This window comes from Gambusia affinis, linkage group LG14 (genome assembly GCF_019740435.1).
Source record: "Gambusia affinis linkage group LG14, SWU_Gaff_1.0, whole genome shotgun sequence".
In the NCBI taxonomy this organism is placed as follows: domain Eukaryota; kingdom Metazoa; phylum Chordata; class Actinopteri; order Cyprinodontiformes; family Poeciliidae; genus Gambusia; species Gambusia affinis.
Window position 1 is genome coordinate 22,432,929 of NC_057881.1, and position 23,284 is coordinate 22,456,212.

The 23,284-nt window shown below is 38.5% G+C and overlaps 1 protein-coding gene across 3 annotated transcripts; it reads right to left on the reverse strand.

Moving 5' to 3' along the window:
* Nucleotides 1-1,179: 1,179 nt before the first annotated feature.
* LOC122843448 (CMP-N-acetylneuraminate-beta-galactosamide-alpha-2,3-sialyltransferase 1-like) lies at nucleotides 1,180-14,278 on the reverse strand. 3 transcript variants are annotated; one of them, XM_044138201.1, is made up of 9 exons: nucleotides 14,150-14,278; nucleotides 7,575-7,620; nucleotides 4,949-5,008; nucleotides 4,503-4,794; nucleotides 4,231-4,427; nucleotides 3,959-4,138; nucleotides 3,392-3,437; nucleotides 3,185-3,304; nucleotides 1,180-2,945 (listed from the first exon to the last, which is right to left on the reverse strand). In XM_044138201.1, exons 3-9 carry the CDS (start codon nucleotides 4,984-4,986, stop codon nucleotides 2,778-2,780), a joined length of 1,041 nt encoding a protein of 346 aa, XP_043994136.1. In that variant the 5' UTR covers nucleotides 4,987-5,008; nucleotides 7,575-7,620; nucleotides 14,150-14,278; the 3' UTR covers nucleotides 1,180-2,777. The 3 variants fall into 3 exon arrangements, with proteins under 3 accessions (XP_043994136.1, XP_043994134.1, XP_043994135.1); XM_044138199.1 differs by lacking the exon at nucleotides 14,150-14,278 and adding an exon at nucleotides 8,124-8,782; XM_044138200.1 differs by lacking the exon at nucleotides 14,150-14,278 and adding an exon at nucleotides 8,435-8,765.
* Nucleotides 14,279-23,284: the final 9,006 nt, after the last annotated feature.

A 23,284-nucleotide genomic window follows, 5' to 3' on the forward strand; every position in this document is an offset into this window, starting at 1 on the left:
CTCCACGTTGCCAAGTTGAAGTTTGTTTCTGGCAATTGCTGGACACAACACCAGCTTTACTTCTTTTCTTCTGACTCTTAATGCCAAAACAATTATCCTCCCACAACATTAAAGAAAATTTGAGGGCCTTTTTTGTAAAACTGTCTTCCTTTTGTCAAAATGTTAAAAATACAAATGTATCATGGGGAAGAAAAAAAAAAAAATCTTTGACCGGTTATATGACTGATTACTTTAATATAGCAATAGTGTTATTGATAGGATAATAAAAGTATAATGTCCTTTCATACTGATACACCTTAGATACAAAGTCAGGGAATGGGCATATCTGTTGTATTTTTGCTGAATGTCAGAATTAGCTTGTTTTTCTTAATCAGTCATATTGCAGATCATGTAATCTTGTTTCTGCCAGTCACTTGATTTCCATGTAACTTGACCAAGTCGGTTTCATGCTGCTTTAGTCACCTATACTCTGTTGTAACAAGGATGTATGTTGCTGCATTCAGCAACCCTGGTTAAAACATCAACTGGACATTAAACAATAAAACTTGTTTCAGCTTGAAACCATCACAACTGAAATATATAGCTCACCTAGAGATATAAAAGTCTGAATAAAATACAAAAAAAAAAATATTCTGATGGAAATCATTGTGTTTGTATGGTACCATATAGGGTACAAAATTACCTAGTAAAAAAAAAAAACCCATATATTTTCATTTATTTAGCCTGTAAGAGGGGAGAAAAAAAAATAAGGTGTTCACTTTTCAATGTCATATTTTCACTTATTTGTACATTAATAATTTTAATTTAATTTAAACACAACAAATTAAAACAGGATTAAAAAAGTGAACCGATGTAATTTCATTAAACTGACTTAACTATTAATGATTTTTCAGACAAAACGAGATTAACTGGTGACGGTCAGTCTGCTGACCAGGAGAAAATCTTCTGGAGAACATAGTGTCACTTTCTGTAAACGTATTATTGTTTTTCAGTGTTGCCTCATGATCACTTGGATAACACATATTTATGTTACGGTTGAAAGAGGGAACAAATCTGCCACAAATGCTTGAGGTTTTTCCTCCAATATTTTGGATCATGCTAAAGGGATGGAAGTGATGTTTTGCATCATGGCCCAAAACACTTAAACATACGAATGAAAACAAATAATGAACCCAGTCATTATTTTTAAACATTATTTTTATTTAACATTTTGGCTTTCACCGATTAAAAAGTGCTTTTTTCTGATCACCTGGTTATTTACCATTTGCATTTTGATCTTTCCATGATGATTCTTTGGCACATTCACAAAACCAGAAGAAAAAATAAGTAAATAAATTCTGCATAGTTCTGAGATCAAATGTAGAAATTTATGTGCAACTTAAGTGTGTGTAACAGATAGCTGGCTGTCATGATCTAAAGTTTTGCCAATGTAACAAAATTGCTCACAAAAATGTAACAAGTCAGTTGACAGGGTGACAGTGATGTGTCAGAGGATTGACGTCTACGGAAAAAGCAAACCGTGCCGAGGATGTTGCTCAGTACTGCTGACATGTTGACCAAATCAATGTGCGACTTGGTCACACAAGCAAAGGTTTCAACTCTGATAGCTTCACTATCAGAGTTGATGGTGAGAAATTAACGATTATATTACTTTAATCATTAATTCCTCTGCACCCGTTCAACAAGGAATGTGTATCGACCTTGAATTCTCATAGCATTGCTATCAGCGTTGAAACAGTGAATACGTCTTTGTATTGAAGGAAAATGTTAGGCACATGTCTGCTGAATGAGATCATGTTTTTCAACAATTGGGACTTAAATGGAAAAAGGAAACAAAAAGTTTCCAGCAAACCCTTTCTGAGCCACAATAAACTGGTTTATGCATTTTGCAATGAGATCCACAGTAAAGGCTGTGCATCCCTTTACCAAAGAAAAAGAAGGTGTAGAGTAATAAAGAAAATCTTAAATCAGAATACAGAGGACGGTAAATGACAAAGTAATATTCATCTTCCGCCGCATTGCTACTTTTGTCCCAGTGGTAAATAAAGAAATAATTGTTTCTAAAAACTTTGTTCTTTTGCTCCAAGCCAGACCCATTATTGTTTAAATTACTACAAAGAATTACATTCTGCTGATATCTAGATTAAATGTCTCCTGAGTTGATTCTAATCACAGTGGCGTCATCTGTGAACTTGATCACAGTTTGATGGGGTAAATAGTAAAATAGTTGGAGTAGAGTAAGTAGAAAAGGGGTCTAAGCACACGGCCCAGAGGTGCACCTGTACTAAGTGAATAGTGCAGTCACATCCCACAGACAAATTTCCAAATTTACATTTGAGAATACTGAGCTGGAAGAAGGAGGGAGACCGCTGTACATCAACATAAATGTAAATATAAGAAACAATGTAAGAGCACCTTTAGATTCAAACACAAGCTCCACCACTCAGTATTTTTAACCCCCCTTTTTCTTCTGTTTTGAAGATCTGCTTCTACACCATCTCTGGGACTTACCAACCACAGCCTGCAGGTGGCACTAATGTCAACATTAGAGTGGTAAAGAAACATCTTTCATGGATAAAGGAGTGACAGGCTAAAGGCTTCTTTTTAACACTGGTATCTGGTGATCATTTTGAGACCCTTTCTTCTAAGCAATCACATTTTTTAACTTACATTTGAGGTTTAATGGACACAGTAACACTGAATAATCTGTAAGGACTGATTCACTCAGCCTTTTTTTCTACAACTCTCTTACGTCATGTCTGTTTCAGGAGATGAATTCACGCCCCACGGTAAAGTTTCACTACTTTTTCAAAATTCAGCTTTTGAAGTATTTTATACTCCTGTCGTCCAGGATGTTGTCCTGTTTTGAAGTTTTTGTCTTTCAGTGTTTCAAAGTAATGGCTCCATTTTCCGAAGCGGTCTGCCCCATATCCAAAAACATTAATCTGAAACAAACAAACAAACAAACAAACAAACAAACAAAAAACCCTCAGTAAATATTTTAAAAACAATAACTATCTTTGCTTAAAATGTAAGTTATCCTCTATACTCTAATCTGCCTCATCTTAAGCAAAGAGATGAACTTTATAAACATAACACTTCCAATTTGCACTACTTCTCAGGAAGTCCACTGCATAGTATCATGCTATTCAAAATAACAAAGTGTAAAAAAAGAGATCTTTACCTCATCACAAATGTGAAGTGAAAGAACCACAGTCATAAACCCAGTGGAAGGATACCTTCCTTTCTCGTTTAGCCACATTTGATGGACGTGCTTCATAAAAGCTGGACTGATCACAATCACCTGGTACAAAAGAAGAAGGTTTGGAATTAATGGGACTAATAACTTTGCATGCAAATAGGAGTTGAATTGATTCATTACAATACCTACCAAATCTTTGTTGGCATGAATTCTGGGTTTTATTGGTGCATAGGATCTGTTAAAGGCAGCATAAAATATATACCATTATTAAGCTGAGTTAGGCTACAGTACTGGGTAAATTTATTACTAATCAGTTAATATACTGATGAGAAATTTAAGACCAAACTGGACTGTCACAAAACATATGATAGAAAAATAAACAACAACCTGCTTCTAATGATGAAAAATAAAAGGGGATTTGGTTAAAAGATGATAAGATCTTTTTCTGAAGACTAATTTCAAAACTGCTCATTTTTGGTCTTTATGGTCAATAAAAGACGTTGTCTATGTTAAGGTCCTGCACAGGATGCTGTCCCCAACTTTGGAGCCACCAGGTATATCTGTAGTCCCTAAAGATTTGTCGTTTAAAAATTGCCAAAGTATGTGCCATCAGGACTTAAATACTTAAAAAAAATAAAATAAAAGTTGAAGAATAAACAAAAATAGGTACGTACTGGCTAACTTATTGTCAGGATGATAATATTGGTCAACTTCTTGTCCAAAAGTGTATGAGCAAAATAGAAACATACGACTTACTTTCCATGAAACCCTGTTGTAAAGGCCCCGATTAGCCACTCTATGTCGAGTATCTTAAATGGAACCAGTACAAGATGAGTACTGTTGTCCAAGTCAACTGCACTCTCTGGATACATGACACGATGCGTTGTTTTGGTGCCCACATCTTCTTCATAGCCTTTGGTTGGGGCAGAGTTCATTCTGATTAGAAAAGAGGGGTGTGTTCATTAAAGATAATTACAGATTTTTATCAAGTTGTAAATTAAAAATGACCTAATATACTGTACATTTACCTTATAATTATGTCTTTGGAATCTATAAGAGTTCCGTAATTTGAACCTTTCAGATTAAAAGAATTCCCCACCACTGCACAAGTCGAACACTTGTGCAGTGGTGGTTTTCCAAGATGGGGGATGGGTGGGAATATCTCAAAAAGCTTCTTCACCATTTCTTCATAATAACTGAAGTTGCCTCGTTCCTTCTGTAGATGCTGTAACATAGAAACACAATGTGAAAATATGTCTCTTAATCATTTTAATCCGTGGCCTTTCATGTAAAGACTTGCCTTCCACCATTTGAAAACGTTCTCTGAGAGTTTGGTCTTGGTAGACAAAAATGGCGTGACAGAACTTTTCTGATGAGGACGACGACACAACGCAGTATCCTCAGAATTATGCAGATCTTGCTGTCTTTTATCAGCATGATGATGCTGACTTTGATCTTGAAACCAGAGCCATGCGATGTTACCGGACTTTAAAAACATCCAGATGACAGTCACAAAGAGCAGGAACGTCAACATCTTTAAATGAAAACTCCGTCTGGCAGCGAGACTCTTGTCAGTGTGAAAGAGTTTCAGTCTGTGGAAAGAGTGTGATGGAAAATACATTAGCATATAATGAGGGGGGAAAAAAAAGCTACAAATTTACTGGCATTATTACTATACATTTATAAAATAAATGAAGCTAAAAATACAACACTCTTCTCAGTTCAATTTATGGTTTTCTGTCTTACCTGGTATAAAAATATCTTCTTCTTATCTTCGAATACATTGTATACACCTATAATTATACCCTAAAAGTGTGAGAGGATGAAAAAAACAGCTTTCATTAAAAAGAGTTCACGACAGAAAAAAAGTTGTCAAAATTTCAAAGGTGAAAAGAAATTACAAGGCCTTGGACTGTTACATCAGTGTCGCGGTGGACTTACAGCTAAACTAAAAGCCCTTTTTGTTTGCCGCTTCCCTCCATCTTGCTTGCTAATGTAAGATCCCTTGAAAGCAAATTGGACTACCTCAAGCTGGATTTAATCACCAAAAGGGAAACAAGAATCTGCTGCATTCTCATTTTCTGCAAGATCTGGCTAAACTCATCTGTCGCTCATAAAGCCATCAGCCTGGAGGGGCTAACGGCTTTTAGAGCTGACAGGAGCCATGCTCTTACTGGTAAATCCAGAGGAGGTGGTGTTTCTATTGACAACAGCTGGTGTAACAACGCCACCCTGGTCTCCAGTCATTGCTATGTGGACATCAAGTTCATGATTGTGAGATGCAGATTTTTCTACCTACCCTGGGAATTCACCACCACCATTATCATTTATGCTGTTTACATCCAGCCCAGTGCCAAAACCAAGCAAGAACTGAGTACCCTTCACCATGTCTTCAGTGACAGACAGTCCATAATCCTGGAGGGTGTTTTTATTGTTGCTGGAAACTTTAACCAGGCCAACATCAAGACTTTTATTCCTAATTTCAATCAACATGTGGATTTTCTGACCAGAGGAGAAAACGCATTGGATTTGGTCTGCACCAATATCAAGAAGGCCTTCAGACCAATCCCCCGGCCCCATCTCGGGTCTTCAGATCATCTTTAGGTTATGCTCATCCCAGCATACCAACCTCTGCTCACCTGACAAAAGCCTGTGGTGAAGAAGGTGAGACTGTGGTCTGAGGGAGCCATGTCTGCACTGCAGGACTGATTTGAGTGCACAGACTGGGGCATGTTCAGAGAGGCTGCTACGCACAACCAACACTGGGACGTGGAGGAGTATGCAGCATCTGTGTCAAACTACATCCAGTGGTGTATGGAGAAGGTTACAGCAACAAAGTCAATAGTCACACGGGCCAACCAGAAACCTTGGATGACTAAGTGGGTGTATTCTAGACTGAGGAAGCGTAATAATGCTTTCAAATCTGGTGACATGGCCGGACTTAGATCAGCGAGGTCAAATCTAAAACGAACCATCAAGGAAGCAAAACATGCCTACAGTCAAAAGATCCAAGGTTTCTTTCAATGATGCCAGCAACACCAGACAACTGTGGCAGGGCATCCAGTCTGTGACTGACTATAACCACATCTTCATCCTGCCAAGATGACATTAGCTTCTTTAATGAGCTCAACAGCTTCTTTGGAAGATTTTGTCAAGAAAACCCGAGATCATCCCACTTCCCCATGCTGGAGATTTTAGTTTAACACTAACAGTAAATAAAGTTACCTTTAAAATTAATCACACAAGTGATATCTAGACCCAACAGCAGACTTAAACTTCAATAAGATCAATCTGGTTGTGTGTTGTTGTTTTTGTCTCCTGTGAACTTTGCTTTAAATCTACTTCTTTTTTCTATCTAATCATAAGGAAGCATAGTCAGAGAGAGTCATGAAACAGGAAGAGCAGGTTTCCTGAAAAAAGAACAAGTAACCAGATTATAAATCCAGCCTGCAGATTTATCCAAACGTTGAGACTATTCCTTATTTCAAAGCATACAAGTTTTAAAGAATGAACTCTAAACATTTTTGCGTAATTGGATAAGATTCAAAGTAAAATACTTATACTTATATTGGTTAACTTGTAAAAATACTTGCATTTACACTTAAATTTGTGGGAATACTTACAAGTAAAACAAGTAACTGTAACTTTAGTATCAATTAATTAGAATTATGGATTATTCTTGGTTTCTTTTCAGAAAACATCTGCAATAACTCACATCAAGATTATAATAAGAGTAACTAATAAGCTATGGTTATCATAAAATTATAAATGAATGCAAAATCAGAGAAGATGAAGAAGTTATAAATGTGATTTTGACATTGAACTTGGGATGGTGTAAAAGGTCTAACTGCAATTAAAGATCACTGATATGTTGGAGGTAGATGGTAGGTGAAAAGATAGGGGATAAAGGGGACTGACAGGAGAGCAGAGATGATCAAAGATGGATCTGAGATCATCTGTCCAAGCAGACAGCCAATGAAATAAACACAGTATCAGTGCTAGCCAATTGCTCAATAATCCCATCAATAAGACTGCTTGAAAATACTAAGTTATATACATTTAGCAGTACATTATTATTCATTTGTTATGTAATTATAGACACACTTGTGTTCCTATAATTGTGGCCAAGTGATGACATTTCATTGCCAATTTCACTTATGTTTCTTTGAACATAAGTGAACATAAGGGAACTTGCACAATTAATAACGCTCCCTTTTTTTTAACAAAACATTAGTTTTTTTTATTTGCATGTTACTCCAAGTCATTCAACAGACCAATTGAAACTGGTTAGAATATTTAAAGTTCTTTAAAAATTCATACTGTACAATAAATTAATGTATGCAAACAAAATCACAACTTGTGTGATAATTACCTGAGCTCCTGTTAGCTTCACTTTATCCACAGCAGCAAAGAATATGCTGTACATGAGAAAGAAAAGGATTAGTTCAGCACAGTCAATGCTGACTAACTGTTGCATGCCGATCTTTTGACCTCCTCGGGTCCTGTAAAGACAGGAATAAATGGAAGACTAAAATCATTCATCAGTACAGTTTTAAGAGCAGAACAAAAAGAGAATTAGGATAACTTGAGTCTGAATCAGTCAACATTTTGACATGGCTTTTAAATGTCAATTTCAACAATACTGAAACATTCTGGTAATATTAACAACTAATAAAATAAAACGTAATTTATTTGTACAATTTCTACTCAGCAACAGACTACTACTTGAAGTGAGTGTAAAGGTAACCAAAAGAGATTTCTTCATAATGTAAACCGCATACTTAGAGGTGTAGTAAGACATAAAATGCTTTATGAAGTTCCCAAAAACCTTTAAATGTTACAACAGAACCTACAACAGGTTCTGCTACATTGACACAATGCTCAACCATTTTCTACACTAATGAACACAATCACGTCTTACCTCGCTGTTTAAGACGGTTACTCGTCGAGAGCAGCCCTAATAAAATGACTAAAGTCAGATAAGCTTTCTATATTGTTATTTCAAAGTAAATTTTTCATAATTATTTACACTCTGTTAACGTATGTGTTTGTCACCGCCATTAAAATAAACTATATTCCCACTGTGACAGCCTGCGACATCTTCACTCAACATTCTGTGCACGCGCCAACTTCTCTTGAAGTGCGCACATGTCCGACACGGTGGTCTCCGGAAGCAGAGACTCTAGAGAGTTTTCTCTGTAAATCAAGGTGGACAGCAGAGCAATGCCTTACCGCCAGCACCTGTTCCGTGAGTTCAATTACATAATTTTTTCTCTTGAGTGTTTCCTGCCGAAACTCGTACACTTCAACTTGGTTGTTTGGGTTTCTCTTTGTAGATTGGTTGGAAAACCCGGAATGGAGTTTTTCTTCCTCTTCTTCTTTCGATTTTAACGGCAGCTTGCATGCATTCTTGCACTACTGCCATCTCTTGGATTCTAATACTTATTCTTCAAGTTCTCCTAATGAGCCCGGTATTAAACCCCCCTCGAAATACCTTCCATTTTCCGTCATTGTTATTTAACTGAGCAACTACAGTCTTAAATTTCTATTCTCTTCAGTAATGATTCCCTTCCTCTTTTATGGGCAAATTACTGGATTGAACTGGCGAGTGATAAAACAGGGACTGGATTATTTAATCTTCTTTTTTTAACTTAAAGTAAAAGCATGAACATGAACTATGAAACTTAAAAACTAATTATTGTATTAACATTATTTTTGTGTTGATACATTTAAGCCTTGTGAAAGAAAATGTGTTTTTCGGGAGAACACACATTCACTTGAAGCCTTTCAGTCTGCTCATTCTCTTATCAGAGACAACTGTGCAGGTAATAAAAATAAACTAAATTTGAAGTTCCCCATTACTCTTTAAATTAAAGTATGCATGACCCGACAACAGGAAAACCCACATCTGAGTTAAACTTTCCAAAGTGGAGGCATCCTAACACGCAGGTCCCAATTAAACACCTGGAACCACTTTAAACTGACTTGACTGCAGATTGGATGAATCCTCATCTACATCATCAATTAATTTAGTATTTCAGTGTTAACAGGACCATACGCAGTAGTAGTTCAAGCTTCAGTGGTTTGAAATTATTCCTTTAATCATCCACAAACTGTTACAGAAAATGTCCACCCTTTGCTTCCTTAGTGAAACAGTTTATACGTTTGTCAATAACAACGTAAAACAACCTGCACATCCCTTAAAAAATTCACAACTATTTGTCTGCGCTAGCTTCCATTTCACGGAGCGAAAGGCTCTCCATACCTCATCCGAAGTGTCAAAATTGGATTTCTTTGACAGCTGCATGAGGAAATTTGTTATCTTGTATGCAGGGAGAGTAACTTAACCAATAACTTTATTTAAATAAACCTTACAATAAGTAGACCATTGTAACTTAATTCTTGACATCGGTCCAAGAATCATCCCAAACAGTGCTTTAAATGGGAAAAATAAAAATAAGTGCCATTACTTCCTTAACATCATAATTACAGTACAGAAACATGGGGGAAAAATTTGTATAAATGGTACAAAATTTGTATAAATGGTAACACTGTCTTCTGGCGGTTGATATTTAATGTTTGTAGGGTTTTATCGAACTGTATCCATTCGCTCTAACAGGATACTCAGATTAGGAGGAAGGTAGAGTAGCAGAAAGTTTCAACCTCTTTTTGCTTTAGGGAGGAGGAATTTTCTTAGAGAGTTTGTGACAAAGTGAGTGAGAACATTGTTTGCCAAAAGTGTTTTCCCAGTATTTCAGTTCTAGCTTGTTTTTAATTGACCTACACCTCATCTTTGTTCTACCTGCAAACATTTTGTGTCCAGGGATCATTTATGTTCTTCATCGTTACAGATTATTTGATTATACTTTCACGGTTTGAATTAAGTTTGACATGTTTTATTAAGAACATTTTGCTTTTTGTGAATTTCCAGTAACGAAAGGAGAACTCTACTTGGCGTCATGTATTTGTGAAGAGGAGGAAAGAAAACTGGTGTAAGTTAACTGGAGATTTTTTGTTTGCCTCAGGGTTTTAGTTCTTGTTGAAGTAAAATTTGAAAGGCTACACTCTACATGCTGTTTTGTCACCAGTATAACGTAGCCCCAATGAATGGATGTTTGTCATATTTAGTATTTACCTGTGATTTGAAAATTTAACTGCATTGAGAGAGATATATTTATCTAAACGTCTAGTTCAACTGCATCCATAAAAATGCAACCAAACAAACTACATGCTATATTATAACTTGAAAGGGTCTGAGCCATAAACTGATGGAACATGGTAATGTAATAAATTATAAGATTGTTTTTGTTGTTGTTTTTGTGAAACATACGTAAAGTTGTGGAAGTTCTAGAAATGGAATTATTTTAAGGAACCAGATTTTAAGTATTATGTTTATCTCCACACAGGAAAGGCTTCAAAGCATTCAGATATGTGCCGTAACCCACATGTAGAATGAATGTTAACAATACAAATATTTAAATAGTTCTTTGCTTTAGTTTGACATTTTATAAAAATTAGACACGTGTTTCTTTCACTGGATCTGGTGTTATTAGAACTACAATTACCCTTGTAGACTGGAAAATAAATGTAGTGTGTCATTACTGCTCTGCAGTATACCCACCTTTTCAATATTTAAATTCAATAAATTATAAAGTTTTAACCAACAGCCACATACAAAAATATATTTAGGTTACTGTCAAAAAGTAGAAAAAACAGTTTTACTTAAAAATGTTAGTGAGTCAAACAGTATCTATATTTTTCATCATATTGTATTTATTCATCACATTCAACATCACACAATATGACTGTATTTAATTAAAAATGTCTTTACAGTCAAACAGATCGGCTCGCCAGTATCAAGTTGTGTTACTTTGGATGTTATGAGAAGTAAAACACTGACATCTGGTGGCAGACAGACGGTACTGACTAAAAGTCTTCTAACAAGCCTCGTTTCAGTAGAAATTACACCTAAACATGGACATATGACTTCAAGAATTTCTCGTCATTTTTTCAAATAACATTCAGTTCTTTTTCATGATCCATTTTAATATTTAAACCGGTTCTTCTGTCACTTACACAGCTAAAGGCAGCACACACTAGTTACAAAACTCAGTTGAAAGATCAATGAAACATCATCAGTTCATTGACATGTTTACGTAAAACACCAGAACAGTTGATTTGCCGCTGTGACATGATGCCATAACAGCGACTAAAGCTGCAGTCAGTACTGTTCAGAGTACAAAGGAATGCACTGAAATGAGACAGGTTGGAAGTTTTCTGAGCCGGCCTAATCTAGCTAATTCAAACATGAAAGCTGAAATGAGGCTGCTCAGTCTGAACCCACACCAGGGCCTCTATTTATAGACGTCTATTTAAGAGGCCGACATGAAAGCTGGAACAGAAGATCTGATGGAGCACAAATGCACTCCGTTGTTCCCTTTAACTTTGGACACTTTACATTCATGTTAACAGAAATGATCTTCACAAATGTCTACGTATAAACAAACTTAATCCACAAGCAGCTCAGACACTTGAAGGTACATTTGGATAACGTGGACGTTTTTGTAAGCATTGAAAATTATGAAGAGGTGAACCTTCATAAATATCTGACAATATGAGATGAAACTTGTTCTGCCTTGAAGGTAAAAGCATGCACACATCACATGTTTTCTCAAAAGACACATTTCATTTCTGAGCAAAAAAAGAAGAGAAAAAGTCCAAAGCTAAAAGAGAAGTTGTGTTCTAGAGTTCTGTGCGCAAGGCCTGCAGGCTGGATGGTTTTATATGCCAGCATAAACACAGACACCGCCAACTAGGCATGCCTCTGTGTGTACTGTTCCCTCTGTTTTGCCTAAGGAGTAAAATCACGGCAGCACAAACACAACAAATTCACAAAGGAAGCAAGGTGAACCTGTGTTTATTGGCAGCTGCTGTAGCACTGCAAGTTCACCTTGTACGTTTCAAAGACTACTTCCCATTTCATAATACTCTTTAAAATAAAACAAAGATTAGAGACCAAAATTTAATGTACTTGAGGAACAGCATTTGTCCAAATATAAACTGTCAACCACACGGACCGCTGGGTTTCAGCTTTGCTCAGTCGCAGCACACTACCGTTCCGCTTGCCCTTGACGAAAATGCCAGGACGGCGCTCGCTCGTCCTCGTGTCCATGCGTCCCTCCCAGCCAGTGCAAGTAAACAACCTTCTCTCAGCCTCCGCTTGCATCTGATTCCAGCTGAGTGTAGGATGTTTACATGAACTGAGTTTGGGTTGAATCTGGACCTCCAAAACCGCACAGTCATGGGTTACGGAGCGACACTGGAAGAATGCTGAATATTCAATTGGTTGGGCCTTGTCTGTGGCAGCTGGCGGCCGCAAACATCGGACTGAAAGCTCTGCGTATCGACAGCTTCCAGTCGGGGATGTTTACAGCCTCAAACTGCCGATTTGTGACCTCCAGAAACTACGTCACACGTGCTGCAAAAAGAAAACAGGAAATCCAAATCATGACCCAATCTTACAATAACAAGCAGCTCACAAATTGAAACTCAAAGTCTATAAATAGACGTCCAATAGTGAGCAGAGCTGTTTGTTTTTGGGCGTCCTGCGGCGTTACCCACCGTCAACGTCTTCCATGTACGGCTGCTCTTCTGGTCCTCAGTGGGGTACGGCTCAGGAGATTTAATCTCTTTCTGCCCTCATAGGAACTATGCAGTCAGAGGTGTTTAAATGGAATGCAGAGGGAAATAATCTCCCTTCAATTCAACTGTTCTTTCTTTTTTTTAAAGAGCAGACAGACTAATCTTCTTTCTTAATATTGTTGCATACCACATCATGATGGTGTTAACGGCGTTCCGGTTCATAATACCATTGAGAATATAACACTTCGAAAAAGTTAACTTTTCATTCGCATGTGCCATCGACCGGCATGAAGGATTTTCACTTTCTGTCGAGTGTGGTCTAATCCTCATGTTGCTTCCCAAAGTAGCAGCACTCACCGTGGACTAGTTCACATCTTTCACCTTCAGGACAGACATTCCCCCCCTTCTCCTCTTGTTCCTCCGCCTCCTTTCTGCGATGCATGAGAACCGTGACTTGTTCAACGATGTGGGACAATCTCTTTAAGTAGCTTTCCTTAAAGATCACCTGACAAACTAATTAACAAAGCTGTCCATGATCGCCACCGACCACTTAAGATCATGTCAGAAATAAAGTGAACTTTAAATCCACCACTCTTGTTCAAAAAATGACACTAGTGATTTGACATTTTGATGGTACATTGTTGCCTAAAGAAAAAAAAGAAAACACTGCAGAAAGGGAAAGGCATAATGTAAAGGCAGTTCATGTAGGGTAAATGACTGCCTCTAGATTTACATTAAGTGTAAAGTGAATTATTTCATTTATCCAAACCCTCATCCATGAAGCAATGTATTTTTGATGTATTATTATTACTATTGTGTGACCTATAAGCAAAACTTTTGAGGAAACACTGCACTGCTTTGAAAAGCCTCCCCTAGCTAGCTCAGTGTCCTAAGTTGTAACAGCAGCTGCTAAGGTTAGCTGCGACACTGCAGTTAGGAGCGCAGTTATCCGACAGGACAGTGCAGGAACAGAGTACTGTAACACCACAGGAGTCAACTTACAGCTGGGAAACAAACACTGAAAGCAGGCCAGCTACTCTGAAGCACTGCAAGACTGTGGAAAAAGGCAAACCTAAACAGCGAGATAGCCTATAGTAACAAGTGTCAACATCCGGAGGGTGCATGCTATTGCTAGTGAGCCAGTGAGAACAACTTTGTGTTGTTGAACACCCTGCCAAAGCAAGCTAGAAAACCATGGGAACTGTTAGCAGAACAAGCTCCTGTGTTAGCCAACGACCTCAGCTACAGCTAGCTGCTGTTAGCTCCTGTGTGACCCTAACCTTCTGCTGTCTGACGTTTTCTTACCGGCGGCGGGAAAGAAAGCGACGGTCTCCACCAAAAACACGGCGTCTACACCCAACGCCATTATTAGTTCGCGGTCAGAGCAGAGCCGCTCTTGTTTCCAGCTTTTCTGGGCAGGCTGCTAAGTTTCCTTCCGTTTTCATTCACTTGTCTTTATTTTGACCTTTGGTTACTCGACACCAACATTGACGTCATCGTCATGGCAACAGAGTCCCCTCCTACAGCGAGCACGGGTGCAGCAGAGAATAATTGCATTTCCATTTAGCTTGAGACGTGTAGCCTTTAGCTAACCTTGAGCCAGCATCAGCACGTTCTTATGGATGAACCGCTGCTGTATGGAAAGAGAAAGGGAAGACATAGCAAAAAACATGCCGGCAACGATAACAGGCAGAAACAAAGTTATTTTACCTAAAAATTAAGTCATCATACAGGTAAATATGGCATCAGTCATATGGAGCGTGAATAATTATTGAAATACTTCCAAGTATTTTATAAATATGACATAATTAATCAAAAGTACAAATATTGAACTATTTTAGAGACATCACCGTTAATAGTTGTTATAGTTGGAATCAACCGCCCCTGGATATAGCAGCTTTTTTAATTCATTTACTTTTTTTTTTTTTTACCTCCTTCAATAGATTTGTTATTCTGGTAAAATGTTCAGGACAGGGGTCACGAAAGTGTGGACCATGGGTCATTTACAGTCCTTGGAATAACTGTGTTATTCCAAGGACAGTTATGACTGTTATGACAGTTATGACAGTTATGACTATGGCCTTCATAGTCAAACATATACAATGTTTGAAGAATGTTACATGTAACACGAAGTGAATTTCTTTTATCAGCTGTTTCTTTTGCTTTTATTTCAACTGGGCCACAAACGTGAATAAAGCAACTTTTTACTCAAAAACAGACTTGAGCACAGCCTTTTATTTCAAAAGGCTAAATACAGGAAGGTTTTTCAAAGACAGTTCTTTTTTTTGTGGCTGGATTTACACAGTAAATTTTCGATTTGAATGTTAGAAAACATCCAAATCTGTATGCAAACCTAAACAACCTTTTTTCTTCTGTCTTCTGATGGGAACCGTTTGAAATGTCATAGTTAGAGTCCCAACTTGATTAGAGAATCTGTTGAAGGAGCTAGATATTAGGGTGATGACAAGAGGCCTTCCAGCCTCAAAGACTTGGAGCAAAGATAAATAAAAAAAAAGTGGAAAAAGGTAAAAAACACTGTAAAACTAAACACAAATATTAAACATTTTGAAATGATACACTAACTTTGTTTTATGAGTTTTTTAAGACATGTACTTTTTCATTTTATATTAAATTTTGATTTCCAGAAAAGATCTTACTTTTTAAGAACTCAGTGTTTATAATGTAAATTCACAGTGCAAAGAAGTTTCTACTGTCAGGTAAAATCTAAGGAGAATATAAGCTGGTAATAGAAAATAAGATAATTTGACATAAAAAGAACACATTTAACACTTTGCTGTGCTTCGCAAGCTGTTTATACCATTCGAACTTTTTGACATTTTATCATATTACAGACACATATGGAAATGCATTTTATTGAGATTTCATGTGGCCAACCTGCGCCACAGAAACCCAAGGCTCTGGTGGGAGAATCTGCAGACAATCTGGCTGAAATGGAAGACCGCAATAAAGATAGCCTTTGCTAAAGGGAAATCCCACAAAAATTCCAATTTCAGGCTTGCCACAAGTCTTGTAGTGGAACCAGCAAGCATGAGGAAGAAATGACTAATTGGTCACGTGAAATAAAAAATAATTTTAACCCATGTGCAAAATCAGAAAAGTGACAATAACCAACCCCGGGATGAAGCATGACGATGGTGGTGTCATGCTGTGGTGACACTGTTCTTCAGCACCGACAGGAAGGCTGGTGAGAGATGATTTTATTCTTTGAAGATCGTGACTTTCTTATTGGAATATTACGACCGTGTTCTCGTATTATTTCAACTCTATTCTGGTAAAATCATGATTTTATTCTCACATATTCTGACTTTATTCTCGTATTGTTTCAACGTTATTATGTTACATATTACATTCTTTTTATTCTTTCTTAGCATGGCCCTGACACTCTGTCGTAACATTGAGGTGTGTAGTATCTCTGCAGCCGATGTAGCGATGGCGTTTGATTGACTGTTCAGTCGTGGGTGAACACGGCGCACATCAGGGGGCCTCCGGGGGTGGAGGGTGTGGGGACGGGTGGGGGCGGGGGGTGTTGGGTTGGGTTCGCACAGATCCCAGGGGGCTACCGCAGTAAAAGAAATGACATCTTTGATTGGTACCACCTGTGGTGTGCCTGTCAAGACGTCCAGGATCTAACTGTACCGCTTCATAACAATTGTGGATGGAGTTCAAGCTGGTTACAATATATTCTGTTTCTAAAGTCTTGAATGCAATCATACCACGCAAAAAATCAGCTGCATCCTGATGCTGTAGCTGCATTTGATCCCATTGATGAATAAAAATTTGACAGAGAAAGGGGAAGAGGAACCTGACCTAACCTAATCGGAAAAAAAGACTGACTGTGCTGTGTGCAATGTCTGCCACTAGAGGTCAGACTAGACCCATGTGCTCATGCTGCTCACTAGTCCACTCTTACAGAAGCTTGTAAATATTCACTACTTTATATTCTGAGCAGATTTGGGTGTTATCCATTTACTCCACGGCTCAGACCTAATCTGGTCAAAGCCGTACAGTAAGCTCAGCAGATTTCAAAATTCTGAATCTACGATAATAGAGATAATCGCTATGCTTCTGAAGAAGAGGCTGCAGTGTTCAGTCTGTCACACTTTAGGCCATTTCCTAATGACTTGCATAACATATATCAAGAGTTATTTCTGACGAAAGGAGCATGCAAAGGAAAGCCATCTATAACCTAACCAGGGAAATTGATTCCCTTGTCATTTTGTGTGGTCTGAAATTGCCCAGAGCTATTATGAGAGAGTCTGATTTTCTCTGCGCGGTGGAGCGGAACCGCTTCTCCCGCCAGAACCTCCTGTGAGGTGTGAACAGATTCATAAGAAACAACGCCGCTAAAGTGACGTGTCATCCCACGCACTCAGGCAGATATCCTGCCTGAGTTAGGAAAGGCAGGCAGATGTTGCAGGCCAACAACATCTGCACAGCTGCTGCAGCAGGCTGAGAAATTAATAAGTTTTTTATTTTTCAGAAACATCAAACTTGTTCTGAACTGGAATTGACTTTTTAAATGCTTTTTCTTACACCTCCTTGTAAAGATTTGCACCAAACCTTAACATAAGTTACCAGAACTCAACAACTCAGAGAAACATCCCCGGCTACACATACATATAAGTAGAAGCAAACTAGTTTGGGGTCAACTGACAGATAATATATATTTTATTTTTTAGTTTTAGAACGCCCCACTCCTTTCTCCCACCTCTTCTTGCCCTGGGCAACTGCCCATGTCACCCATATCAAAAAACCGCCTCTGTGTACACATTTGGTTTAAAATAAAGTTTTATTCTCTCAAACCAAACATGTCTGAAGATTCTCAGTTTTCCATGGTTTTATACTCAGGAAAGTTTAAAAGACGTCATTTTGCTTTAAGCGTTCATTTAAAAACGTTCCTCTCCATTCGTTCGAACTTGTGCACTTGTCCTCATCCAGCCGAGTGTACCGTAACAAAACTCAGTGGAACAAAAGACAGTGAATCCCAGACTCTTTAACTGTATCCCACAACGCTTGGTCATCTCGAAAATTACTGCTGTTATTGTGCATACAATAACACATCTCTAATGTATTATGGTACTAAGACCTTCATTTCTTTTTTTTTTCCCCACCAGGGGGTCTTTTTGTGGGCTCTGGTGTCCCTTATTCAACAGTAGGCTGACAGGAAGGGGGAAGACATGCGCAAATGTCGTCGGATCCGGGAATCGAGCCCGTGACGGCCGCGACGAGGACTGAGGGCCTTCAGGCGTGGGGCGCGCTACCCTCTACGCCCTCGGAGCACGCCCCCTAAGACCTTCATTTCTAAACAACAAAAAGTATATTGTAAAGAATTTAGCTTACAGCTCTACCTCTAACAAAGTTTAAATTAGCATTTAGCTCATTTTAGCTGAATGCTAAAATTAGCATTAGCTAAAGATAAATTAGTATTAGCTAAAGCTAAATTTAGCTAATCTTAGCATTAGCGAAAATTAGATTGCTAAAATTAGCATTAGCTAATGCTAAATTTAGCTAATCTTAACATTAACAAAAATTTGCTAAATGCTAATTTAGCTAACTAGCACTTAGCTAAAATGCTAATTAGCTCAATTAGCATTTTGACTAATATTAGCCAAAATGCGAAACGTCTTGGCTAATGCTAACGGTTAGCCAAAACATTAGCATTTTGGCTAATTTTAGCTCATACGCTCATTTTAACAACGTTCTCGCGATTCTCCTTATGCCGTCGATCGTGCTGCAGCTTTCTATGGCGTCGACGCTAACTTTCAGCGTTGGAACGACGGGTCCAGACTGACGGGGGACTTTGGCAGGCCCCATTTAAATTTCTTAAGAAATTTTCTAGTTTCTATTCCATTTTACCTCTTTTAAACTTCTAACTTTATGAGGTTAGAAGTTTAACCTCTTACTTCTAACCTCAGAAGTAGGTCACACTTGGTAATTTGTAGTGAAATCCAAATCTTCATCCATCCATTATTTTGAGAACCCTGATGGTTTTGACCCGTAATGTGAAGAGGTGTTACACATTTTCTTCCGAAGCCTTCTGTCTCTTCCATCTTTCAGGTTTTCTCAAACCCAGAGCATGGCGAAACTTTTTCATCAATGATTTCTTCACTGGGGCGGGAGCCTTTGCTTCTGCAATTTCCTGATCTTTCAGTTTTAGCTCTTCTGAGATCTTACGATTTTGTGCAAGTTGCTGTTCAATTTCAGCAGCCGATGCATCCAGTTGTTCTTTAAACTTTATCTCGTTTAAGAAGAGCTTTCGTTTCACTTCATCCAGTTCTTTCTGCAGCAAGTTCTTTTCTGCATGGAGGAATTTTGCTCTCTTCCCATTCCGGATCTCAATCTCCGCATGCCGATATCTCTCATCTCTATGTTCTTTCTCCATTATTTGTATTTCCTCCCTCAGGGCTAAAATGTCAATTTCGTATTTTTGGACCATTTCCAGAGTGGCATCTTTAACTTGGTCCAGCTCTTTCTGGATGCATCGCTCCGCCTCTTGGGAAGCATCTTGCACTGAAGCCATTTTTTGAAGAAGTGTTTCATTCTCTGTTTGTAATTCTGCATAAAGCAGTTTGTTAATTTTTGCCATCTCAGCATGAGCTTCTTCGTTGTCCTTCAGCTCCCGCTACAGTGAACATACCCGTTTTTTAAGAGTTAAGACCTCTGTATTGAATTTTTTGGTCATTTCCAGGTTTTCCTCTTTCAGTTTGTCCACTTCTCTCTGGAGACACGTCTCTTTTTCTCTGGTGGCGTTTTGTAGAGATGATAATTGTCCACGAATAATTGTCTGAGAGTTTGCAGTTTTTTCCATCTCCAGCTCTTCCTGTAACGTTTCCACCTGTTCTGCTAGATTAATCATGTCAGTTTGAAACTTGGTGAGAACTTCTTGGAGGGCTTTATTTTCCATCAGAAGTTCATTCATTCCTTTGTTTGCCTCACTGCATCCATCAACGTTGTTTCCATTAAACTTGCATTTTTCCAGCTTCAGTTTTACGCTGTGCAGTTCCTTTTCCAAATCATTTGCTCTCTGGTGTTCCTCGTTAAATTTGGCTCTTTCTGCATCCAAGAGAGTCTTTAGTCTGTTCACTTCCTCCTCCAAAGAATTACCGGCATCCTGATTTTGACTGTTCTTCAGTCCATCTTCCTGGCAATGAGTCTCCTCTTCGAAGAATTTCTTCATCTCAGTCTCCATTTCTCAAAAATTGTTTTGAAAATATGCTGCAAATGATAAATGAAGTCACAAACATGTTCTTTCCTTTGCTGTGTATTGAATGAGTTATTGTTGCGTACATGCATACACACAGAACGATGACTCCAAACTTAAAACAAACGCATGGTTTTCTTACAAGCAATTGTTTATAAGAGGTCTTTATCGTAGAACAGGAACATGAAGGTAACAAATAACAGATGCAAAATTATTTAATTTACTGTAATAACAAATATTTCTGAATAACACATTTTCCAAAGCCCCAAACTATGTTTGCTCAACAATGCATTAATATATTTCAGAAAATATTTGCAACATTTACTCACAGCAGACTGACTGACTGACTGACTGTGGTAAACTTCATCTACTTAAATAAATGTAGTTAGCAACAAAACGTATTCACACGCTTTGTGCAGTAAAACAACTTACAACAGTACGGGTACGTTTATGAGTAAACTCACACCTAAAAAAGGAAAATAATGCAATAAATGGAAACGTTTTGTCCTCTGATGCAGACGAAGGCTGCGTTCACACTGCAGCCTGAAGTGACACAATTGCGATCTTTTTTGTCAAATCTGATAAAGATTTCAGCAGTGCTAGACTCCCCCTGGTGGTCGAATAGGCTACTACATCTACTAGATTAGCCGATAAGATGCGTGTGAGCAAGGCAGCCAAACTTTAATCTGTTTCTCCGATTCTGTTAGGAGGAATGGGCCAAAATTCAAGCAAAACTAATGTCAGAAGATTGAGAAAGGATCCTCTAAATGTTTCACCAGTTTAAGACAGTTCTACCAAAGGAAAAGTGAGCAAACGGTGTCTGAATATTGTCTGAAAATTTCTTATTTAGCAGTTAAAACTAATTTAGGTAAATCTCTGTGACTTAAAACAGGAAAGGTTTAGGTTTAGACTTAGGTGAAGCAAAGAGAGGTTTTGTTGTTTTATGCTTTTTATTAAAACAGAAGAGGATTAGGTCCCGTGGAAAACAAGAAACCTGACTTTATTTCCTCACAATTATGACCATAAACTCAGAAATCTGAGTATAAAGTCAAACTTTTAGGAAAAGTCAGAATTATGAGAAAAAAATCAGAATTCTGAGGAAAAAGGCTAAATTTTGACAAAATCAGAACTATGAGAGAAAAGTCGGAATTCTGATTTTAAAGTCAGAAATACAAGAATTATTCGAAATGTTTTTTTTGGGGGGGGTTTTTTAGAAAAAAGGCCATTTTTTTTCCCTCACTGGCCCTAATCTTCTTCCCTACATTTCAATTGTCTTTAATTTTACCCCAAACAAGTTGCGAAAGTCGGTCGCAGTTTAAACTCCAAACTGAGATGTGGCGACGAATGCAAGTGGATAGAAATAGAGGAACATTTGTACTTTATGGAGTATAAAATCAATGAACTGACCAGTTTCACCATCTGTTACTGTGTTGCTATTTTGTGAAGAGACGTGATGATTTTCATTTGGCAGCACACGTTACTGAGTACTGGACGAACCCCCCTTCCTTTCTGCAAAAGTGCGTCACTTGTAAAGCAAACTAAAGCCAGTGTTGGCTAAGCCGGAGAATAAAAGACTATTATGGCTTTTAATAGGCAATAAATCAAGTTGAGTTTGTCTGAAGTGTGAAGGAAATGAAATGACTGCGATGCTTCTACTTCCAGTAGCCTCCTAAACATTGTTGACAGGGTGTGAATCATATGAAAATCAATAAGTAAAATGCCTTCCGCCTGTTTTTGAGGTACAAGTCCAATGAATTAATATGTCTGTGCTCTACTTGGGTTTGCTCGCTCCTCTTGAATGGCCTTGGAGGATTTATGTTTTGTGTTAAGTAAGGCTGAAGCTACTCATGTTATCTCACTCCATCAATAGCAAATACATTACCAATATCTAGTCGCTGCCAGCGCCCTATTAATTTACCACGACCTGTCCCTACAGGGGCAGAATGATTGTTGGAGGCAACAAGGTGTATCTGCTTACCCCTCTCTGGGACACGGTGTCGCTGCTGGGGGGGATCGATGCCCATTGAGCGCAAGGGGGGAGGGAGGGACAGATCTTAGGGGGGGGGAGGCGGGCAGGCGGCCAAGCAGCCAGCAGGAGGAAGCCCTCCACCTCAGCTCGAGTGACGCTGTCACCTAAGAGGCCCCAGCAGGCCCCGCGGAGACAAAGAAGGATGGGCCGCCTGGTGCCGGAGCCATGTCCTCTCACACAGCAACATGGGCCTCTGTCCCTCAAAGGTTGAAGAGGACACAGGTAATGGATATTTCAAGCTCCAGTTCATGACAGGAAAAACCTGCCGCCACTGACAGTTAATCGTCCGTCCGAGACTGGGGCGGGAGGGAGGTGACTGGGGTATTTATATTCGTAGAGATGCGGGCAACTCTTGTCGGTGTCGTTTGAAAAGAGGGAAGGAGGGCTTTTAGTTTCTGAATGGATACGCAGTAAAAAGTCCAAACATTGAGTTTAGAATATTGCTGCAGTCTGCTGATGTGAAAGGAAAACAGAGTTCTTCTTACACAATCTGAGGAGCTCCAGAAATTATGAAAAACGTGAGGAAGAATATAGTGGACCAGCTGGTATTCACTGGGGTTAGCGACCCCAGTCACCCATGTATAGCTATAACCTGCGACTACTCCTTCAGAAAACGCTTATGACTGCATAATCTAGCAGTTCAAACACCAATTACACCTTGATATGCATTCCGTCTCAACCCTACCACAGAAATGAACATCCACAGTTTCCCTTATCTCCAAACTTTGGGATGCAGCCAATCAGCAACAAGGAAAAATAATATTATTTCTGGATTGACTGCCTTGCAAACACCAGTCAATAGCATGTCGAGCCACCTTTGGATTTCTTTTTGACTGTTATAGATATGCTCTCTGAAAAGAAAATCCACAAATATGCAGGGGTTCTCTGTATAGAATTTGAAACCAGGTCTTTGTATTCATTCAGCTACGGAGCCCAGACAGGCTCAGCAGACATCTTTAAATCACGCTAACAACTGAAGTTATACATTTGGTTGGACTACACACACACACACACACACACACACACATACAAATCATTTATACTTCAGTAACAAAATAGCCTTTTCCCTTCTTTTTGATCAAAGTCATTAGGCAATTGTGGTTAAATCTCCACACAGAGCACTGAGCTTTACAGCACAAATTTGAAGAAACACTCAAGGTCACACATCTCGGTCCCCAAATAGCTCAGA